The sequence below is a fragment of the Bos indicus genome, chromosome 7, assembly GCF_029378745.1.
Source record: "Bos indicus isolate NIAB-ARS_2022 breed Sahiwal x Tharparkar chromosome 7, NIAB-ARS_B.indTharparkar_mat_pri_1.0, whole genome shotgun sequence".
Lineage (NCBI taxonomy): Eukaryota > Metazoa > Chordata > Mammalia > Artiodactyla > Bovidae > Bos > Bos indicus.
Genome location: NC_091766.1, coordinates 24858351 through 24874978, shown reverse-complemented (window position 1 = coordinate 24874978; position 16628 = coordinate 24858351). Strand labels below are relative to the sequence as shown.

Sequence of the window (16628 nt, the reverse complement as noted above, 5' to 3'; positions counted from 1 at the left end):
AGGAAAGTTACGACCAACCTAGATAGCATATTCAAAAGCAGAGACATTACTTCGCCAAAAAACATCCATCTAATCAAGGCTATGGTTTTTCCAGTGGTCATGTATGGATGTGAGAGTTGGACTGTGAAGAAAGCTGAGCGCTGAAGAATTGACGCTTTTGGACTGTGGTGTTGGAGAAGACTCTTGAGAGTCCCTTGGACTGCAAAGAGGTCCAACCAGCCCATCCTAAAGGAGATCAGTCCTGTGTGTTCATTGGAAGGACTGATGCTGAAGCTGAAACTCCAATACTTTGGCCACCTCATGCGAAGAGTTGACTCATTGAAGACCCTGATGCTGGGAGGGATTGGGGGCAGGAGGAGAAGGGAACGACAAAGGATGGGATGGCTGGATGGCATCACCAACTCGATGGACATGAGTTTGGTGAACTCCGGGAGTTGGTGATGGACAGGGAGGCCTGGAGTGCTGCGAATCATGGGGTCACAAAGAGTTGGACACAACTGAGCGACTGAACTGAACTGAGATTTCAAAGTCTTATATAATTTTATAGTTTTAATCCTCTGGGTAGTTCCAAGATTCTAGAGATTGGCTAAAGTCATAGCTGGCATTTGTATGGCCCCTTTCACCAAGCATATAGACCATTTTGATGTATTTTTGTCTCGGTTGCTGTTGTAGTTGATACCAACACAGTATCTTTTCTGTTACATTTTTTTTTTTTTTCCTTTTCTTCCAGGTCTACCAAAAGCAGCTATGATTTGTCATCTGGCAGCTATGAAGAGTTCTACTGGATTATGGGCTTTTGGTTGTACTCCTGATGACATCATTTATATAACTCTTCCTCTGTATCATAGCGCCGCATCTCTTGTGGGAATTGGTGGATGTATTGAATTAGGTACGCTTTCATTGTCTGTTTGAACACGTTTTCACGGTGTCTAATAATTAGAACTTGTCTTCATTAAAGTTTGAAATGCTATTGGTAGAATTCAGAGTAATTGTGTGCGTGTTATACAGCTATAAAATGTTTACTAAAAGGACACAGCTTCATCACCCATTGGAAAGAGCAGTGCTGTGGGAATTTGGCCTTGTGGTTGGAACGGGCTGGTGACAAGATTTCCTTCTCCATGTGATCTCTCACTGTTTAGTGGCCAAGCCCTGCCTCCTTAAGTGGAGGTAGGAGCTTTCCCAATCAGAAGCCTAGTATTTCTTAAGTCTTAGCTTTGGAAGTCACATGGATCATTTTATCTGCATTTTGCTGATCAAAGCAAGTCACAAGCCAGCTCAGAATCAAGATTTGACGAGTGGGGAAATAGACCCCACTTCTTGAAAGAAAGAGTGTCAAATTCACATTGTGAAGGTAAGTGCAGAGGAGGAGTTATTGAGGTTATTTTTGCAAACGTTGTACTCCAGATACCCAACAAGTCATTTAGTGGAACTGACAACTCAGTATATTCCACTGATAATCATGCTGAGATTATGTGTCTGTTACTAGCTCACTCAGAAATAATTTTTAGAGATCACTCATCATGATTTATATATATATATATATCTAAAATACTATAAAGTAATTTTGTAGAATGGTATGTTTAGAATGTGATAAATGTCCACAGTAAATAAAGATGAAGGTCAAGACATTAGCATTTTCCTTGGAACATATTCATATGACTTAAAATTGTTATTAAAATTAGGTTGTTAAAATTAGGTTCTCCAGTCATCAATGAACCTTTTTGTTGGTGCTTTCTTACTAATTCTACCTTGCTAACTCAACCTCAAAATATATGAGGCTACTTTAAAATTTTTAAAAATAAATACTATGTATATATTCAAGGTCAAAAGTAAGTGAATATTCTTGGTCTCTGTGAAGAAGGATGACCCTTATCTATATTCATTCTCTACTACTTATAATTGTCCTGTTTATTTTGACTGCTTCTTTCATCCCATGTATTGTAAGAAGCATATCTACAGTCAAATATAGAATTACAGCATGAATATTTTTAGAAGATTTATTGGACTGTAAGATTAATGTTTTCAAATGAGCTTGATATAAATGGCCGCTGATAGATTATAAAAGCCTTGAAAGTGAGCAAAACTCTTCTGGACGGAGCAACGTCATTTGTGTTTTATGTTAATTCTGTCCTTGAATTTTCTCCCTTGTGCCTTTTTATGCCTTTTCTCATAGGTGCCACTTGTGTGTTAAGGAAGAAATTCTCAGCAAGCCAGTTTTGGAATGACTGCAGAAAGTATAATGTGACTGTGTTTCAGTACATTGGAGAACTTTGTCACTACCTTTGCAAACAACCTAAGGTAAGAGAAAAAGTAATTTCAGAAAGAAAAGGTATTGAGAGATAATAATTTTTGTTTGCTTATGCTCCATTTTTTTTTCCAGAACATAGTTTAACTGACTTACAAGGATATATGCAAAACCCCAAAATAAAATAAATATAAAACAATCAAAGAAAATAAAAGAAGAGCTATTTAGGAATGTACTAATGTGCTTTTTATTGAGGCAAGGGAAGAGAGACTTGCAATCCAGTCCACTTCATGCTTATACTGATTAAAATGTCTGTAAACAACAAAAAAAAATTTCTATAAACATAGCATGCATCTGATTATGAAATTACTTTCTGTTTACAGAGAGCAGTTATTCCAAGGGTTGAATTAGATCATCTTTTACAATGTTGATCTTTTAAAAAAAAGCTCAAAAACTAATGACACTGATTATATTTGTTTTTCTATTTTTTTTTTGAACAAGTGATTACATTAGAATATTTTTTTTGTTTGGTTTTGCTGTAGACTTAAAAAGAAATGTTGCTTTGCACTTTGCACTTATCTTCCCGCTAAGGTGGTCATTTTCATGACCTTTTGATAAATCACCCCTTCTGAAAACAGACAGGTAGGGACAGTTGTGTAAGCCCGAAGGCTGTCTTTATATTAGTTGGTTTGCTTTTTTGCCTTCAGGAGTTACCGTCCTTTTCCTGGTCTCATTTGTATTTCAAGATGCTTATTTTTCAACTATCTGATGGTCTAAACATACTTGAGGCTACAAAGAAGGGACTCTGTAATCAAATCAATACCAGCCCCCTGAAGGGTGCTAATAAAGGATGCCTCACTATGCAAGGTGGAACAGCAGAGCCTGACTGATGACCTGCCCTTGACCTTTGAGAGAAACACATTTTCTAAGACATGTCTCACTCATTGCCTTTTCCCATCTTCACCCTGGCTTAAGGCATGGATGGTGGACTGGAATGCCTTCTCTGGCAGCTAAAATATGGACATGTAATCCTTCCTTACCCACAGCACAGCTGAGGCTAGACTGGAGGCATTTAAATAAGACTGTATTAAAGATATGGAATTACACAGGAGAAAGAACACAGAGAAGAATCTGAAACTGGAGAATCTTATTTACAAAATGCTTGTCATTTTAAGCTTGGAGTTTACCATCGTGAGATCTCCCATCTGACTCCTGACCTGTGTCCTGTGGGAGAGGCCATCCTACCCTTTTGTCTGGTCAACAGTGCTTCAAATCCCTATGCATTCCCCACGTTCATGGCTTAGACAAGGAGTCTCATAAAAGTGTTTCAGCTTTTTGACTTTTATTCTTCTCCAAGAGAGTTTGCCAGTGTCAGAATTGTGGTCTTACCTGAAGATTCCCAGTAGAATAATTATAGGGGTACAGACTGATTTATTTCTTCTTACAGATTTTATTGTATTTTTCGATGATGTGATACCTGAACTATTTGAGGAATTAATGCCCTCCAGTAAAATGAAAGGCTTTTTCAGTGCAGGACATCGTAAGCACTACCTAACAAACTTCTTCATAGCATTTCTAGACCATGGCCCCAGACATTCCTATTTCCTCTCATCCTTTATTAGCAACATGAACTTTTGCAAGATCATTTGCTCTGTAAGTCATTATTACATGGTTGGATACATTCATTAAATTTTTTCTATAAGTTTTACCATCTTAAATGATGCTATATTTAGTATCCTCATGGAATATAGTCAGTGTGGGGCCTCAGAAGTGAAGGTAGTCAAAGAACACAGACGTTTTGGTGAGTTTTATGGCATGTTTCCAGATTGCTGTTCAGAGTGATTGATGTGATTTAGAATCTCATTGACAATTTGGAGTATGCCCACTGCACAGTCTCTTATTGATACTGAGTGGTATTAAAAATAAGGGTCTTCCAGTGTCCTTCATGGAAAACAAGACACTAGTTGTTTTTGTCATTGTTGTTAATAGCGCTTACATTTTATTTACGTGGGTAACACTTAAAATACATTATGCTTTGTAAGTTTCTGCAAAAGTCCCTGTAGGATGGAGAACAGGGAGAAAAGACCAGTCTCCCTGGCTCACTCTTTCAGATATAGTGGATGAAACCCAACTTGCTTGGGCTTTGTAGTAATATTGTTCGAGCAAAGAATGTTGTTTCTTTTTTAAAAAAATGAGGAAAAGAGTTTTAATTTTATTTCTAGTTTAATAAACTAGAAGCTAACATATTTTTGATTTCTTTGTTAAGATTACTGGCAAAATGGGGGAGCTTTTTAACTGTAGCTCCCTTTTAAAATACCTCTTTTACTTATTTATCTCTTTGGCACATGTTTTATCTTATTCATTTGAGCTCCTATTTCGTATAATAAATTAATTAAGTTTGTTATATTTGCTATAAGCCTTTTTTCATGATGTTTTCCTTTGACGTTTTTAAGCGAGGTGAAATATTCTTTTCTCTTCTCTAAACTTGTACTGCGCTGATTTGGGAGAAATACTGTAGCTGAAGAAAATTTGAGAGAACTGAATTGAGAGCAGAACTCCTGGTTGTTTAGTTAATTATTTTAATTCTTAAAGTTCTTTGAGGAAAGACTCATGTTTGTGAAATAATCTGTAAGCACTTACCCAAAGACAAGTTGATGAGGAGAGAGGGAAATAAACATATTTGCCAAAAGGAAAACGTAACGATTTTTTTTTTTGAACAGAGATACATTGTATTACCTAATCTTCTTTGTTGATTTCTCACAGACAGAGTACAAACAGTTCTTGGCATTAAAGATTGGGAAAAGAAGAAAGTCATTTTGTTATGACATCTTATCCCTTCAAGGGGATCTTGTTCTCTTGCTGCCCAGTGTTCCTTCCTTTCAATGAACTTCCCTGAAAGGAAGTGGCAGTGTGTGCTGAGCAGCCAACACAGCAGTGGGTTCAAGTCGGGCCACAGAGTTAACAAGTGACACAGTCCACACACCTTCAAAGGAAGTAAATTGCACGTCTCATTAGATGTGGTTTTAAGCCCCAGAGATATTTAATAGACATATTTAAAAGAAAGCAAAACCACATATTCTCTATATCTAGAGTTGTTGTCCATCTCAGGGTAGGTAATATATTCTGGACATTCACCTGAAGGCAGAAGCCACAGTCTGAGTTGAGTGTTTGTATGTAGTTGCATAAAAACCTCCTAGAGTTGACTGTCCCTAGCTGGAAGCACTTATCCACCCCCCGACTCAACCCCATCATTTTTCTCTTTTTAAAAACTTCAGTTACAAAATTTCCTTTGGCATAAACATTTGGATGTGCCTCAAACTGCTGGCAGCAGCACTGTCCTTAAAGAAAATCTAAAAAAAAGTATCTGAGGTACTTGCTCCTCTTAGTCATGGAGTGTTGGAGTTATCTTCTTCCCCTGAGACTAGAAAAGCAGCTCTTTCCCCATCTTCCAATCCTACATATTTTCTACATTACTGAAGGCCATCATACATTTTATCATAGATCTAGCCTTACATTTTCTTAATATTAGGGCTTTTCAGGTGGCACAGTGTAAAGAATCTGCCTGCCAATGCAAGAGACACAAGAGACACTCAGGTTCAATCCCTGGGTCAGGAAGATCCCTTGGAGGAGGAAATGGCAACCCACGCCAGTATTACAAAAGTGATTACAGATAATGATAAATATTACAGAGAAACAAAACCTTTTGAGGTGATGGAGACCAATGAGTGGTAGGAGTGAGGGATTGCTGATTAGGTGGAGCGGTCAGGGAAGGCTTCACTGACATGGTAACCTGAGAGCTGAGGAATCATGATGGTGTGGGTGGGATACCGCCAAGGCAAAGCCAGCGGACTGCAGTCATGATGGAATAAACTGAAAACAACGCAGCCCGCAGCGGACACACCACTGAGTGTTTAATGAGATGCAAACTGGCTGGGCCATCCATGGACCAGATCTTACAGGGCTCAGTAGATCCTGGAGGTGAAATTTGGATTTTGTACCCTTCAGAGCATTTGGGAAAAGATGAAAGTAAACTAGAAAATATACCCATTCGGGAATCCATTTTGAAGGAAAGATAGCAAGATAATAAGATTCCCATTAGTTCAGGAATAGGGAGGGAAGAGTGAAGAAGATTGCAGTTCATATGTCTAGGCAATTGTGAACTATCTGTTGAGATATGGAAAACTGAGATTCAAGAAGTGAAAATTAAATATCTTTTGGACATGTTAAGTTTGGTGTGTTAGACATCCAGTTTAAGTAGTAAAATAGGCAGTTGAATGCAGGAATCTGGAGCCCAAAATGTACAGGGAACGGGGCCTAATTAACAAAGCCCTCTGTTATGATGCATATGTATTATGCCTCTTTTTCAAGTTAACATTATAGTCTATCATTTACACTATATAGTTTGTCTATAGCTCTCAATGTGGAACACCCACATTTTGACATTCTCAAAGCATAGCTTATATTCTTTAGTATATGTACATTTGTATATATGTTTTCTATTAATTATATCCTATTTCCCTTATATTATTTTCTTAAAATTTAAGAAATTTACTGGGAACTAGAAAATATACTTATGATTCTGAATATTATAGTGAATATTAACATTGAATATTAAACTTTGACAATATTAAAACTTTGACAAAATAGTTTATGCTCAACTCTCATCATGAAGAGAGACATTTTAAAACATTTTAAACGTATTTGATATATTTATTGAATATTTTTCATTAAATATTAAATATTCTTCATTCAATTCCGTATAGATTATACTAAACTTTCTTTTTAAAAAAATTTTTTTATTATTATTATTTTTTTTACATTACAATATTTAGTAATGTTTAGACAGTCCTGAAGTGAACCCTTAAGTGTTTGCTGTGTTTTTTTGAAGGTAGCAAAATGAAAATGTTGGCATTGATGATGTGAGATTTTTTAAGACTTCATTATGAAAGGGAACCTGCTGTACTTTCTCCAAAGAGAATCCATCATTTCTTTCAAGCTTTAAGAGGTTTCCTTCCATGGACAAAGAAGCCTGGCATGCTACAGTCCGTAGTGTCACAAAGAGTCAAACACAACTGAGCAACTAACACTTTCACTTTGTCATATTTAGATAAGATGTAAGGATAAAGACAATTCAATAGTACTCGAGAATAAAATTCCAATTCTTGTGGTTTTGCAACCCTATGGACTGTAGCACGCCAGGCTTCGTTACCCAAGGGGTCTCCAGGCAAGAATACATGGGTCGGTTGCCATTTTCTTCTCCAGGGGATCTTCCCAACCCAAGGTTCGAACCCCCCTCTCATGCATTAGTGGGCAGATTCTTTACCACTCAGTGACTAAATGATGCTGACTTAACCTAGATCTCTTGAACTTGTATATTGGTTTTATCAGTTATGTTTTTAATGGGTCTGAAGACAGTTACAGGCTCTCATTGGCATTACCTTGTCCCTGATTCAGGGCATTACTATTTATTCTTTTCTAATTGAAAAATGAATATTTTTAAAGCATTTGTTCTTTTATTGTGTTTTCATTTTCTTAGTCTCTGTATTACTTCAAGTGTTTTACCATTAGGTTTTCCCCATTTCACATCTTGTGAAAGATGTAGTTTGTCAAAGAATTAAGCTTTGGAAACTTTGATTATCCCATGTAGTAACTTCCAAAGAATGACACTTTAAAATTAATGTGAATTTTAGTTGTTATCAAGATGTTCTGATTTAGTTTCATTGCCATTGTCTTCTTGACAGCACTCAGAATAATTGATTTTATCTCCAAGATCCAGTTGTTTAAAAATATTTAGTACTTTTTAAATTTTTTCTTTTCCTCAGATATTTGAAGCATATTTTTACATGGTTGAGAAAATCAGCTCTCTTTTAAAACCCAGTTTTTCTTTAATAAATCAGAGACGTGTTTACTATTCTCATACTAAATATGAAAGCTTTAGAAAAGTTGGCAAGGAACCAGAACTTTCTTTTCTGCTGAGAAGCTACAAATATATAAATATGAGGGACTAATATTTAAAAATAGCTATTAGCAACCTAAATGTTGGTAGAATTAGAAGGGAATTAATGTTTTGGAAAGTTTTAGAACTGTGTATATATTAAAGGCTTTTTATAAATGCATTTTTAATACTTACTGATTCATAGTTCATGGGTAGTGGTACATATAAAGCATACATGTCTTTTTCTGTCTTATCTATTATACCTTTGCTGCTGTCATTTCCACTAGAATACATATATCCTTTTTTACTGGATTTCCCCACAAGTTTGCTTTATATGGAAAGCCATCAGGTAGTGTGTTGGCTGTGGAATCAAAAGACACAGGCTCAGTTCAAGCTTTTATTATGTGACTCTCTACTGGTCTCTTCTCTTGGAGCCACAGGTTCTGTCTTTATATTTGTTGTTGTTGTTCAGTTGCTCAGCAACGTCTGACTCTTTGCGACCCCATGGACTGCAGCACACCAGGCTTCCCTGTCCTTCACAACCTCCCTGGGTTTTCTCAGACTCATGTCCATTGAGTCAGTGATGCCATCCAACCATCTCGTCCACTTTCGCCCCCTTCTCTTCCTGCCTTCAATCTTTCCCAGCATCAGGGTTTTTTTCCAGTGAGTCAGCTCTTCACACCAGGTGGCCAAAGTATTGGAGCTTCAGCTTCAGCATCAGTCCTTCCAATGAATATTCAGGGTTGATATCCTTTGGGATTGACTGTTTTGATCTCCTTGCTGTCCAAGGGACTCCTAAGAGACTTCTCCAACACCACAGTTCAAAGGTATCAGTTTTTCAGTGCTCAGCCTTCTTTGTGGTCCACACCCATACATGACTACTTGGAAAAACCACAGCTTTGACTTTTGCCAACAGACCTTTGTTGGCAATAATATCTCTGCATTTTAATATGCTGTCTAGGTTTGTCATAGCTGTTTTTCCAAGGAGGAAGTGTCTTTTAATTTCATGGCTTCAGTCACCATCTGCAGTGATTTTGGAACCCAAGAAAGTAAAGTCTGTCATTCTTTCCATTGTTTCCCCAACTATTTGCCATGAAGTGATGGGACCAGATGCCATGATTTTCATTTTTTTGAATGTTGAGTTTTAAGCTAGTTTTTTCACTCTCCTCTTTTACTTTCATCAAGGATTTCTTTAATTCCTCTTTGCTTTCTGACATAAGGGTGGTGTCAGCTGTGTTATTGATATTTCTCCCAGCAATCTTGATTCCAGCTTGTGCTTCATCCAACCCGCCATTACATGATATACTCTGCATATAAGTTAAATAAGCAGGATGGCAATATACAGCTTCGATGTACTCCTTTCCCAATTTGCAATTAGTCTGTTGTTCCATGTCCGGTTTCTAACTGTTGCTTCTTGACCTGCATACAGGTTTTGCAGGAGGCAAGTAAGGTTGTCTGGTATCCCCGTCTCTTTAAGACTTTCCCACAGTTTATTGTGATCTACAAAGTCAAAGGCTTTAGTGTAGTCAAAAGTTAATTCATGTTTTTCTGTGACATCTTATGGAAAAACCTGAATGAACTTTTTGGCTAACCCAATATAAAATAGATAACAGTACCTACTTCTCCTAATTTGCCCATTGATTCTAATCATCCAGTTATAAGATTTATGTGAAAAAACGTGAAGTGATAAGCCAAACACAAATGGAAGGATATTATTTTTAAGCAGAATGTGGTAATGTTTTTCATGAATGTCATTATAAAATTAGAATAATTTTGTAGTGTTAAAAAATATTTGGCCTTTGAATAATAAAAACCATGCAACATTGATTGCAAAAATCAATTTAGACCATTATTATTTTAAAATAAAACTTTACTAATGTTAAAATGTTAACAGGTTTATATTGCACTTGTCACACAAAAACATTAGAAATAAAAATACAAAATCGGAAACCCTGAAAATATTATACCTGTTTCCTCTTGGGGTATATCCTGCTGTTACTATAAACATGGTGTATTAGTTGGTTTTCCTACCTTCCATATTGATTTAACATTTTAAAATTTATATTCAAGATTATTTATTTTACTATTTATTTGCTATTTTCCACATTGCCTCTTCCTTTAATAATCTGTTTCTAATGTCCATGCTATGGACATATGAAGTCAAGGTCAGAAATTGTGGATCTCTGCCTTTCTAGTAAGGCTTACCAGAAAATACAAGATTCTTTAGCAAATTATTAGCAGCCTGAATTTTCCAGCAGATGACTTTATTCCCAGTGAAAGAAAGACAATGGATTTAAATAAAAAAGAGAGTTCTAAGTCCATCTTTTCCATTAATTCATCATGTGGCATCAAGCAAATCATTTAATTTCTTTGCACCTTGGAGTTAGGGAGCTTCACATTCAAGCCTGTCTTCCCTATCTTATAAGCTCTGTGATGATGGGCGAATTGTTCAGCTTCTCTGAGCAGTCCCCACAGCAGTCTTTTCATCTACAGGATGAGTATAATAACAATTACATCCAAAGCTGACGTAAGTATTAATGAGACAGAAATTGAAGTACAAATGGAGACAGATGGTCCATAATGATGGAGTCTCCTGGAAGAGGAGACAGCCTTCTCCAAAGAGGCCTCATGAGATGTTTTTGTTATTGTAACAAATGTGCCAAAGTTGTTCTAGTCTCCAGCCTGACAGGTTCGCAATCGCATCTATCAGCCCGTATCTCTATATTAGACTCATATAAACCAGGCTCAGGAATGCCAGTTTATAGCTTTAAATTGGCTCTATTGCTGGGATCTTCCTCAGTCTTCCTGACCTCTAACTGGTAGCATGTCCAGAACTCTCAGTCAAGCCTTTCCCTTCTCTCTCTCCCTGGACGTGTTCCCAGCTGAAAATACCATCTACAACTTAACTCTCAAAAGTGTATCTGCAGCTCTGTCATTAATCTTCCTTGCAGCTTCTCTTTTTCTCACACCTCCACGAGCACATCCTGCAGTTTCAACGTTTAAATATATCCAGACTCAAACCTCATCTTACTGCCCTGCTGCTCTCATCTGCATTGGCACAACTTCCCGCCCCTCCAAATCCCAGCAATGGCCTCTTCTGAACTCCATTTTGCCCTTCTAACTTCAATTCTTATGTAGCAGTTGGAATGATTCTGTTAAAATGTAAATCAGATTATGTTACTTCGCTATTCAAATCCCTCTGATAGTTTTCCTGGAGGAAAATCCAGATGCCCTTAGCATGGGGCCATACAGCTCTGTGGGATCTGCTTGCCCTGCTAGGATCCCCCACCCCCACCCCGACACACACTCTGCTTGTTTCATCCACCCCAGCCTCAGTGGCCTCCTAGCTTTTTCTTCAATGCACCAGGACTCTCAGTTCCTCCCCTTGAATGTTCCCCCCAGATATTTGCATGTCTCACTCTCTGGCTATTCAGATCCCCTCCTCCTCCTCCTCAGAGAGGGCTTCTCTGGCCACAACCCATATTTATGTCTGGTACAAGTCCCTTCCCAACTCACGTGGACCCCACACTCAAAATCGGGTTGTACTGTTGAGACTGATGATGTCATACGTGCACTAAGAGAATGTGAATGGATTTATTACTCACATAATGTGACTTTCTGGGGAGAGGAGGACAAGGGGCCCAAGCAGGTCAAAAACTGACTTGGGATAGCAGAGGAAAGAGACCAGTTCAGCTTTTATTGTGCTAAGAGGCTGGCACTAGGGTGAGGGACCTTGTGCACGTAGCGTTGCTCATGTGCTTTGAACTTCCTGTTGCTGCCAAAGGAAGGAGCCCTGGCCATTCTCAATAGTTTGCTCAGATTTAGGGCAGAAGAGGAAGGGGGATGGGGGTGGTTTGAAATCTCTCCACAGTCAACCATAAAGAATGGAGTCAGGCTCTTCACTACAGTCTCCTAGTTCTCTTTCACTGCCTTATTTTCCTCATAAAACATATCACCTCATTATATATTTCATAGATAATTTTTATTTGTTGTCATTTAATCTCCCCACCCTATGATATAAGTTCCAGGAAAGCAGGAGGTTTATCATTTTTATCTATAGTTATATCCTCAGTACTCAAAATGGTGCCTGACATCGTAGTGCTGAATAAAAAATAGTTGTATTAGTTTTAAAAATAAAGTAACAAATATGAGAAGACCAGTTGCTGGGACATACAAGTGTTCATAATCGGCACAGCCTTTGCCTAGTCCCAGACCTGAAAGGGAAGCTCAATTGCAATGAGAAAGTCAGAGTTCCTGGGGAGGACAGAGTCCAGGGAGAGTTCAGAAAAATCACAGTCGGCATTATTGCCTAAAAGGGCCTGAGGCCATTGCTGCACTCAGCAGAAATTATCTTGCATTTTTCAGAACATTCATTAGTGACTCATGGCAGTTGTGGCTCAGGTGAACTTTTTCTGGGTCTCCAGGGAAGATCGTCCTCCCTTTTAGGTGAGTGAACTCAGTCATTTGGGTTAGAGGTGAGTCTTGTCACCTCCTGAAGCTGGTCTTTCTCTACAAAGCCACTTTGCAGCGCCGCTGGTCTGAAGCATTGCTTTCCTCCCATTTTCAGTTCTCCCAGTGCTGCCAGGATAGAAAGCACCTGTGCAGAGTGATCTACAAATGGCAATCTTGATTACTTATTATTTTCTAGAAAATGAGTGGAAATGAGCCCACTAGGTGTCACGGTGTGATTGGAAGGACTGATGCTAAAGCTGAAGCTCCCTTGATGCAAAGAGCCAGTTTATTGGAAAAGACTCTGATGCTGGGAAAGATCAAGGGCAGAAGGAAAAGGGGGTGACAGAGGATGAGATAGTTGGATGGCATCACCGACTCAATGGACATGCGTTTAAGCAAACTCCGGGAGATAGTGAAGGACAGGGAAGCCTGGCGTGCTGCAGTCGATGGAGCTGCAAAGAGTAGGACTTAGGAACCAAACAACAATGTGTTAGAGCTTTTTGTGGTAACACTTGTGGTCCCAGAGGTCTTTTCTTACTGTTATTTATGATGTAGATTGGTTTGTTGAACTGATGACTGTCATCTCTGAAATCGTGGCTTGCCCATACCCAGACTGGAAAGGCAGCTTGACCATGACTTTTAGGGGCAGCTGAGCCTATACTGTCTTAGCAATAGGGGACTCTGCTTTCAAATCCTCTTAGGTCCTTTCTGGAAAGAGTCCCCTGGCCTCTCCCCTCCACCATTCCTTTCCTGCTTCAGTATAAAATCTGCTCTTTTGTGCCTGTTTTCTTGTCAACAGGATTCTCTCTTACCCTGTTTGAACTTGAGTTTCTTTGTCCCTGTTCTGTGACACCCACTGGGCTTGCTGTCTGTATTTTTCCAGTGTGTAGTAGTAGAGTGTCCATGAAAGAAGCAAACTGTTGGAATGTTATAGTCATTCTTCTTATTACTGGGATGCGTGGGTGTGATACTTGTATATGTGTGATTACAGTGGGTTTTGGAGAAAAGAGGTCTTCTGTTAAATAGAATCAAGATGGAAGAATTGTAATCCCTAACACAAGTTGTATGTTTTTGATGATCCTTTACGAATTACACCATACTTTTGTTTTGTCCCTTAAGTCACTGCTTATCCAGGGCTAAAAGGCAGAAAAGATTTGCCCCTTTGTTTTCACTGTGAGTTGTTGTTTTTTTTTTTTGTCTCTCCATCTATCAACAGTCTTTGTTTCCTGAGAAATCAGGGTTGATACACAAAATTACCTATATTAAAACAGAGCCTCCAGAGTTTCACTTTTCATAAGTATATAAAGAGGCTATTCAGCCTGGGTGTGTTGTAGATTCACTGAATAGGATTAAGCACGTGGTCTGGAAGAAGGAGGCTTTGTTTCTAAGAGGCATTGTTAGAGACCTGTATATTTCAGCACAGGAATAAATCTGTGACTGGTAGGAGGTAACTGCAGTTTAGCCAGTCCCTCAAATACAGAAGCTCAACAGACACTCCTGGAAAACAGCTCCCAGAGGATATTTTGAAGAAACAAGAGCCTTGGTACAAATTACTGTGACTCCTCCACTGCTATGGGCACATCGTTGTGATGCGTGGCACTGAAAGCCAGAGGGAAACCATCTACTGGAAACTGTGACCCTGGAATGTCAGCATTGAAAGCTCTGATCCATTGAGCAGGTTCTCTCTTAAATTTCAAATGGGATAAAATGTGTCTGTTCTGTGTACAATGAAGTGGCTTACTCTGTGTGTGCACCAGTGTATAAACACTTGAGCCCTTACTGCTAAACTAGAATTTCCTTTTTTTATTACTACTAGTTTTATGTATTTATTTATCTTTGGCTGTGCTTGGTCTTTGTTGCTGCGAGGACCATTCTGTAGTTGTAGAGAGCGGGGCCTGGTCTCTAGTTGTGGTATGAGGGCTTCTCATTGCAGTGGCTTCTCTGGTTGCGGAGCACAGGCTGTTGCAGGCTTCAGCAGTTTGGGCTCCCAGGCTCTAGAGCACAGTCTCAATAGTTGTGGCACTCAGGAATAGTTTCCCCACGGCATGTAGGATCTTCCCAGATCAGGGATCAAACTCGTGTCTCCTGCATTGGCAGGCAGATTCTTTACCACTAAGCCACCAGGGAAGCCCAGACACCCAGGATTCAATTGTTTTCTATTACTAAAATCATGGGGAAAGGCTTGGGAAAACAGAGCAAGAGCTGTTGAGGGGTTTTGAGCTGGTTTTCTCCCTGCTCCCCTTCTTTCTTTCCTTCTGTCCGTTCCTCCTTCCTTCCTTCCCTCTCTGCCCACGGAGCATGTAGGCTTTGATGAGTTCACATTCTATCTCTGTTTATTTGATGTTTGACTTTGGACCTGAACTTCATTATCCCAGTGTGCAAAATGGGGATAATGTTTCTTATTTCATAGAGTTGTCATGGTGATTAAAATGAGATAATATAATAACCTGGTCACGGGGTACAGACATACTCCCTTGCTTCTTCTGACATGACTGCAGGCTTGTCTTTCGTTCCCGTCCCACACTGTCCCGATTTCTGCTTTGCCCTCTTTCTTGGACTCTCTCTGTCTCAGTTTCTGATCGTAAGTCTCTCTATTTGCATGCGTCTCGTTCTGTGTGCCTGCATGCTGATGCCTCTGTGTGCAGCTGTGCGTCTCTGTGTATGTGCTTCTCTCTGTCTTCCAGGATATCTGTGTCTAGTTTATATCTTTTTTTTTTGGCTTTGTGTGTGTGTGCATATGTATTTGTGAGAGAGAAAACACCCCTCGGTGTGCATGCGTCTTTGTCACCATCTCTCGCTCTGTTTGTGTTGTGGATCTCTGTGCTGTGTAACTGTGTCTCACTTTACACCCCTGCGTGCACATGTGTGTGTGTGTGTGTGTGTGTGTGTGTGTGTGTGTGTGTCTTCAACTGTCTTGAGTGTCTCTGTGTTTCTGTCACATGCAGATGGGTCTCTTTCTGCCTCTGCATATGTCACTGTGTCCATGTTTTTATGTTGCTCTATTTCACTCTGTTTCTTTTTTTTTCCATATTCTCTCTCTCTCTCTAACTTTTTCTCTCTGCCTTTCCTCTTCCATCTGTCTCTTTGTCTCTGCCACTCTGTGTCTTTCTTTTGTGTATGTGCCTATGTAGGTGCTATGTGTTCATTTGTTCATTTAATTGTGCTTATATTTACGCATGCTTTCCTCATCCTGTTCCCAACACAGCCTAGATATCCAGTGACATTTAGGTAGTAACCTCATAACTCAGGAAGAAGGGAAAGGAATTGGAATTTTTCCTAAAAGAAGTCTTTAAGAGACTTTTAGACAGAGAGGAACTTCTTTAAATGATAGATGGGCATTAGGAAGATTAAGACTTCCCAGATGACACTAGTGGTAAAGAACCTGCCTGCCAGTGCAGGAGATGCAAAAGACAAGGGTTCAATCTCTGGGTTGGGAAGATCCCTTGGAGGAGGGCATGGCAACCCATTCCTGTATTCTTGCCTGGAGAATCCCATGGACAGAGGAGCCTGGTAGGCTGCAGTCATGGGGTTGCAAAAAAGAATCAGACACAACTGAAGTGACTTGGCATGCATGCATTAGGAAGATTTGGTTACATTTTAGATGATTTACCACTGATTTCACAAATCACCTTCAAAAAGGACACACATGAGATTAAGTGTGATTCACAACCTCAGACCCTGCTCTCAATTTCCATATCAGTTCAGTTCAGTTGTTCAGTTGTGTCCGACTCTTTGCAACCCTGTGGACTGTAGCACACCAGACTTCCCTGTCCATCACCAACTCCCAGAGCTTGCTCAAACTCATGTCCATCGAGTTGGTGATGCTATCCAACCATCTCATCCTCTGTCATCCCCTTCTCCTCCTGCCTTCAATCTTTCCAGCATCAGGGTCTTTTCCAACAAGTCAGTTCTTAGCATCAGGTGGCCAAAGTATTGGTGCTTAAGCTTCAGCATCAGTCCTTCCAATGAATATTCAGGGCTGATATCCTTTAGGAT

At 39.3% G+C, this 16628-nt stretch overlaps 1 protein-coding gene across 2 annotated transcripts in view; it reads left to right on the top strand.

The window, feature by feature from the left end:
- The window catches only part of SLC27A6 (solute carrier family 27 member 6), an 80559-nt gene that overhangs the window by 28786 nt on the left and 35145 nt on the right, over positions 1-16628 (top strand). For both annotated transcript variants that reach the window (XM_019964593.2, XM_019964592.2), the window contains exons 3-4: positions 731-889; positions 2174-2298. In XM_019964593.2, the coding sequence (XP_019820152.1) occupies positions 731-889; positions 2174-2298 (284 nt within the window). The remainder of the gene's footprint in view (positions 1-730; positions 890-2173; positions 2299-16628) is intronic.